The sequence below is a fragment of the Carcharhinus amblyrhynchos genome, chromosome 21, assembly GCF_965287045.1.
Source record: "Carcharhinus amblyrhynchos chromosome 21, sCarAmb.v2.hapA, whole genome shotgun sequence".
NCBI classification, from domain to species: Eukaryota; Metazoa; Chordata; class Chondrichthyes; order Carcharhiniformes; family Carcharhinidae; genus Carcharhinus; species Carcharhinus amblyrhynchos.
The window spans coordinates 34635036-34641907 of NC_137344.1; the positions used below are offsets into that span (position 1 = coordinate 34635036).

Genomic DNA, 6872 nt, shown 5'->3' on the forward strand with positions numbered 1-6872 from the left:
TGGTGGACACGTGCATGAGATGAAGTGGTGTGGATGGGACATTGTGCAATGGCCATGTAAGGGCCTCTTCCTACTGCGAGTGAAACCTTGCAGCCTCCCTTGGGCTTGAGGAGGGTGGACTCTCTTCTGATCGGGTACCAGGTGGACCATGGAGGGAATTTCCAAAAGGCGTTTGATAAGGTGCCTCATAAAAGGTTGCTACAGAAGGTTAGGGTGCACGGAGTTTGGGGTAAGGTGTTAGCGTGGATAGGGGATTGGCTGTCTAATAGGAAGCAGAGAGTTGGTATCAATGGGTGCTATACTGATTGGCGGCAGGTGACTAGTGGAGTGCCACAGGGATCGGTGCTGGGGCCTCAGCTATTTACCATTTACATAGATGATCTGGAGGAGGGGGCTGAGTGTAGGGTGACGAAATTTGCTGATGACACAAAGATGAGTGGAAAAGCAAATTGTGCGGAGGGTGTGGAAAGTCTGCAGAGAACTGGATAGACTGAGCGAGTGGGCGAGGACCTGGCAGATGGAGTATAATGTTAGCAAGTGTGAGGTTATTCACTTTGGCAGAAATAATAGTAGGAGGGATTATTATTTAAAAGGCGAAAAGCTGCAGCATGCTATGGTGCAGAGGGACCTGGGGGTCCTTGTGCACGAGTTGCAAAAACCCAGTCTGCAGGTGCAGCAGGTGATCAAAAAGGTGAATGGAATGTTGGCCTTTATAGCGAGGGGGATAGAATATAAAAGTAGGGAGGTCTTGCTGCAACTGTACAGAGTAATGGTGAGGCCGCAGTTGGAGTACTGTGTGCAGTTTTGGTCGCCGCACTTGCGGAAGGATATATTGGCCTTGGAGGGAGGGCAGAGGAGGTTCACTCGGCTGATACTGGAGATGAGGGGGTTGGACTATGAAGAGAGACTAAATAGACTGGGTCTGTACTCGTTGGAGTTTAGAAGGATGAGGGGGGATCTTATAGAGACATATAAGATAATGATAGGGATGGATAGGGTAGAGGTAGAGAGATTCTTCCCACTCAGAAAGGCTAGTAGGACTAGAGAGCACAGCCTCAAGATAAGGGGGGGGGGGTGGGGCGGCAGTTTAGATCAGAGTTGAGGAGGAACTTCTTCACTCAAAGGGTGGTGAATCTCTGGAATTCTCTGCCTGTTGAAGTGGTGGAGGCTGCCTCGCTAAATATATTTAAGTCACGGGTAGATAGGTTTTTGATAGACAAGGGAATTAAGGGTTATGGGGAGAAAGCGGGAAAGTGGAACTGATCCACAACAGATCAGCCATGATCTTATTGAATGGCGGGGCAGGCTCGAAGGGCTAGATGGCCTACTCCTGCTCCTATTTCTTATGTTCTTATGTTCTTAATGCCTGGAGCAGTGGATGCACCCGAGAAGAGATCCACCCACCTTGTCAATATGGTTGACCCCTCTTTATTCCCCCACCCCTATCCCCCCATTGTTAGACCCCAGCTGTCCTCTAGCTCAACTACCTATGTACCGGAACTCTGCTGCCTGGCTGCTCCAGGCTTCAGCAGTCTTAGCATTGGCCACTTGGTGGTGCCAATGGGACTGGAGAGCAGCTGGCTGTCTGATTGGCCAGCAGTTAAGTGGAGCAGGGATAGGCCCTGACCACAGTCCATCATTTCCCTGAAGATCATCCAAATCCAGGGCTGCGACTGTCCAGACAGTGGGAAAGGCCAGCACTGTTCTGCAAAATCCCAACCAGAGACTCCAAAAAGTTTGGATCTGAGACAGTGGGTGGCATGGTGGCACAGTGGTTATCACTGCTGCTTCACAGCGCCAGGGACATGGGTTTGATTCCTGACTTGGGTCACTGTCTGTATGGAATTTGCACGTTCTCCCCGTGTCTGTGTGGGTTTCCTCCGGGTGCTCTAGTTTCCTCCCACAGTCCAAAGATGTGCCAGTTAGGTAGATTGGCCATGCTAAATTGCCCCTTAGTGTCGAGAGGCTAGCTAGGGTAAATGCATTGGGTCATGGGGATAGGGTCTGGGTGGGATTGTGCTCGGTGCAGATTCAATGGTCTGAATGGCCTCCTTCTGCACTGTAGGATTCTATAATGGTGCAGGAATTCATTTAACCTAAATTCTCTTTTATATAAATAATTCTGTTGCAATGCAACACCATGACAATTTTCTTTTGACCTTCCTACAGATAAAAGGACAGAATCTTTATCAACAGCTGCTAAATTTCTATCAGAGAGTGAGCAGAGATCATTAAAGCGTATTAAAAGATATCGTCAGTCCAGGTTGAAAACCTCTGACCAGATTTACCTGACCGTCAACGCAATCAACAATTCCCTCAGATACAATGAAACATCCGTGAACACACACTACAACAATTCACTTTCGGATGACTGGGGTCGGTCCCTGTGCCCCCTTGAAGACACCTGGAAAACGCTACCCAGTGCAACAAAGGATAAGTCCAGTGCCCAGCTCAGCAGCGCTGGGGATGGAGTTGCATCAAAGGACAACTGCATTGATGTCAAAACGCTCATGGCTCCTTATGATTCGAAGGGGCAAAGGTCAAAAATGTTGATGGGTTTCAACAAGTGTTTCATCACAAAACCAATGACAAAACGGTCAAAGTCAACACTGGGCTTTGTAAACCCGATCAGGTTTACAGGCGGAAAGAACAGGCCCCAGTCTGCAGTTGAAGATAGGGCTAAGACAACAAACCACATGTCCAGTTTGAGGCAGCAGAACAAACCTTCACCGCTGCTAAGCTCAACAGCCATTGACTTGTCCAGTTCTAGACTGAAGCTTCACCAAGCCATTAGTCTGAATCCATATCGAAATAACAGCGGCTTCAATCTTTTGACGTCAAAGCAACTGAAGGAGCATATGGAAAAAATTATCATGGAGCAAGGAAACAACCTTGAAAAGCTCATAGATAGGCAGAAGGCTTTGTTAAAGAAAGCTGAAAAAACTGAACTTGGGCCTCATTTGCGTAAATGAGCTGGTGAAATCTAATGCTGGAAAGCAGCGCATTTGTACAGTCATATATTGAGTAATGGTTTAATAAATCCTTTGCCTGCTGTACAGCTAATACTACTCACGTGTTTGTCCACGGGAATTGCGTGTGTCCGGTTAGAATTTGAATGTGAATTGGACCCGATGTTACGGCTGTTCACGCCGGTGGGATTTTCCCATCGTGCTGCAGTGAACGGAGATTTGGCTAGATTTCTCCGACTTCGCTGCAGTGGGAATGTGGCTGGAATGGCTGATAAGGTTGCGTCCTTAGTGTTTGAAAGCAGGGCAACTTGCGTTGCAATGGAGAAGGCGATTGTCGGCTAGCTAACTGAGGTGACTGGTACTGCCTAAAGTTTAGACAATACAAGACACGTAATGCAGATATCTCTGTATACAGACGGAACTTTATTTAAACCAGCAGCTGCCAACAGGCCATTGAAGGGTCAGTACAGCTCGGAGACAGAGCAGCCAGACCTCCCTGATGAAATCCTGGCAGCTGCTGGTTTAAATAAGTTATGTCTTTATTCAGAGATACCTGCCTCGTGAGACTTGTATTGTCTAAACTTTAGGCAGTACCAGTCACCTCGGTTACCCCATATAATAAGTCTTCGGAGGCAAAAGCCCCATCACCAAAATCTCTTTATTTACAATTCCAACAGCAGTACACAGAGTGCTTGCAGTCAGCAGTCTACCTTCGGGAGTGCCAGAGGAACTGACACTCCCAGTTAAATTCAAGGAAAGGACTCCCTGATTGGCCCCATCAATTGACTGCTTAATCAGGGAGTTCATATTCCAATATGTCAACCTCAATAGCCGGACTGAAGTCATTACAGTCCACAAATAGTCTTTCTAGCGATAAGGGTAGGATAGACTCACCGGACTCTTGACTGCGTGTGGCACGCGCCTCCTAGAGTGAGTATTTTTACATTATCACCCAAGTCAGTTACAAGGAAAAATGCGTCAAGTTGTCGGATCCATAAGTTGACCGATTCAGTCATTTGGGGGTCGCAGAAGAAGTGTCACTGAGTAAAAAAACCATGCTTAAAAGGGGAGCACGATGACATAATTTTGATGCTTGCCTGTGAGCCAAGCTTCAAAGTCGTGCAGTAGGGAGAAAGACGTGAAATTGTCGAGTGCATTTAATCCAAAATAAAATTCTAACAGGATTAGACAGGGTAGATGCAGGGAGGATGTTCCCGATGGTGGGGGATTCCAGAACCAGGGGTCACAGTCTGAGGATTAAGGATAGATCATTTAGGATGGAGGTGAGGAGACATTTCTTCACCCAAAGAGTGGTGAGCCTATGGAATTCATTACCATAGGAAGTAGTTGATGCCAAAACATTGAATGCATTCAAGAGACAGCTGGATATAGCACTTGGGGCAAATGGCATCAAAGGTTAAGGTGAAAAAGCAGGATTAGGCTATTGAGTTGGATGATCGGCCATGACCATAATGAATGATGCAGCAGGCTCAATGGGCCGAATGGCCTCCTCCTGCTCCTATCTTCTATGTTTCTATGCAAGGCCAGGGATGGAATCCTGGTACTGTTCGTTTAGGAGAATCAAGGACGTCATGCTTTAATAACATAAGAGGCTAGAGGCAATTGGAGGGGAGGGCGATGGTCAGCCAAGGTGTTCGGAGCCCCCTTGTGGACAGAAGAATGAAGTGTTTTTGAGTTATTGGAGTGGAACACTCAGTGAGAAGTCCCCTGTAAAGAAGAGTTTGGGAAAAAGGGTAGTTGTTACTGTTGTTCTCAGCAGGGTCTGAGGACTTAGAGAAATTTCCAGAAAGAAGTTTGAGGAATCGAAAAGAAAAATGAGTACTAAATCAGACAGATGGACAAAATCGGGAGAGATGGAAAACTCAAAGCTTGTCTGCAGAGAGAGAAAGAGAAAGAGTGATTGTACAGTCTAGAGCACCCTCGTGTGGACTTGTAGAGTATGTCAAAGAATGTAGATTTAGTTTAGGGAAGAGATGATTGTTAATACAGAGGATAGTAACGGAACACGGTAGTTAGGAAAATGATAAAGGATATGATTCAGATGCTTCCAAGTCCAAACAAAAATCTTGGTGGAAAGCCCAGACTAAAAAGAAATCAGAGATGGCAGTGGTGATTCTCACTGCGATAATGAGGAATCGCCTCCAAAAAGGGCAGACTGTCACAGTAGAAGCTGCTCAGGAAGATTCTAAAAGTGAGCCCTTAGGGAAGATGGTAACAAATTCATTGTATCCCCCAACTCGGACTTGGATGAGGAGGAAGTAGATGGGGAAGATTTATTAGGAAAGGTAACTCAGGGAGACAGAGGTTCCCCTAGTAAGATGGGATCGCCTGTTCTGGCTGCACCATTCTGTACTAAAAACTATCTGGTAGAGGAAAAGGAATGACCTCTATATCAACTGAGGAAGTGCTGTTAGCGGCAAGTGAGAAACAGATGTTCATGGATCAATGAGGCCCATTACGGCGCAATCACCAAAATTCAGCTTTTTGGAAAAGTGTGGATGAGTTAAGAGAAGTCATCATCTGACTTTGGAAGACATAAGAGTTTTAGTAAAGGGAAAGTTGGCTGGGCTGACATGGCAAATATTACTGAGGCTTTAAAAAGGAGAGGTTGGATATTTGCGACAGTGATAATAAGGACGAGAGATATGAGCAATTTAAATGGGCGATAGTGTGAGCCATTGGTAAGGGACACACTGTGAGTTAGGTCCATTCAAATATCTTAAGACAATAAGACTATAAGATACAGGCACAGAATTAGACCGATCGGCCCATTGAGTTTGCTCCACCATTTAATCATGGTTGATATTTTTCTCATCCCCATTCTCCTGCCTTTTCCTCATAACTCCTGTTCCCTTATTAAGCAAGAACCTGTTTATCTCCGTCTTAAAGATAGTCAATGACCTGGCCTCCACAGCCTTCTGCGGCAAAGAGATACACAGATTCGCCACTTTCTAGCTGAAGAAATTCCTCCTCATCTCTGCTTTAAGAGATCGTCCCTTTAGCCAGAGGTTGTACCCTCTGGTTCTAGTTTTTCCTACTAGTGGAAACATACTCTCCACATCTACTCTATCAAGGCCTTACAGTATCCTGTAAGTTTCAATAAGATCCCCCCTCATCCTTCTAAACTCCAACGAGTACAGACCCAGAGTTCTCAGCTGTTCTTCATGTGACAAGCTCTTCATTCCAGGGATCATTCTTGTGAATTTCCTCTGGATTTTTTCCAAGGCCAGCACATCCTTCCTTAGATATGGGGCCCAAAACTTCTCACAACACTCCAAATGGGATCTGACAAGAGCCTTGTACAGCCTCAGAAGTACATCCCTGCTCTTGTATTCTAGCCCCCTTCTTCCCTGCTGCCATCAGACTATTGAATGGACATATCTTGCATTAAGTTGATCTTTTCCAAGGCCAGCACATCCTTCCTTAGATATGGGGCCCAAAACTTTTCACAATACTCCAAATGAGGTCTGGCAAGAGTCTTATACAGCATCAGAAGTACATCCCTGCTCTTGTTTTCTAGTCTTCCTCTTCTCTGCTGCCATCAGACTATTGAATGGACATACCTTGCATTAAGTTGATCTTTCTCTACACCCTAGCAATGACTGGAACTCTACATTCTACACTCTCTCCTTTCTTTCTCTATGAACGGTAAGCTTTGGCTATATAGCACACAAGAAGGAATACTTTTTACTGTATAATATTACATGTGACAATAATGAATCAAATCAAATAATTGGGTTAAGGTAACGTTAGTTAAACATGACCCCAAAGAATCTGTAGAAGATTATATAGAAAGGAAATTCAGGGCTCATATAGATAACAGAAGGATTGAAAACCTCAGTAGGGATGACGATATGTTTCTGGGTATGCTCAAAGGGACGT

At 45.5% G+C, this 6872-nt stretch overlaps 1 protein-coding gene across 1 annotated transcript in view; it reads left to right on the top strand.

Moving 5' to 3' along the window:
- fbxw10 (F-box and WD repeat domain containing 10) overlaps nt 1-3045 on the top strand; it is a 65255-nt gene extending 62210 nt beyond the window's left edge. Inside the window, exon 14 of the mRNA XM_080209019.1 lies at nt 2170-3045. Within this exon, the coding sequence (XP_080065145.1) occupies nt 2170-2972 (803 nt within the window). The 3' untranslated portion in view covers nt 2973-3045. The remainder of the gene's footprint in view (nt 1-2169) is intronic.
- Nucleotides 3046-6872: the final 3827 nt, after the last annotated feature.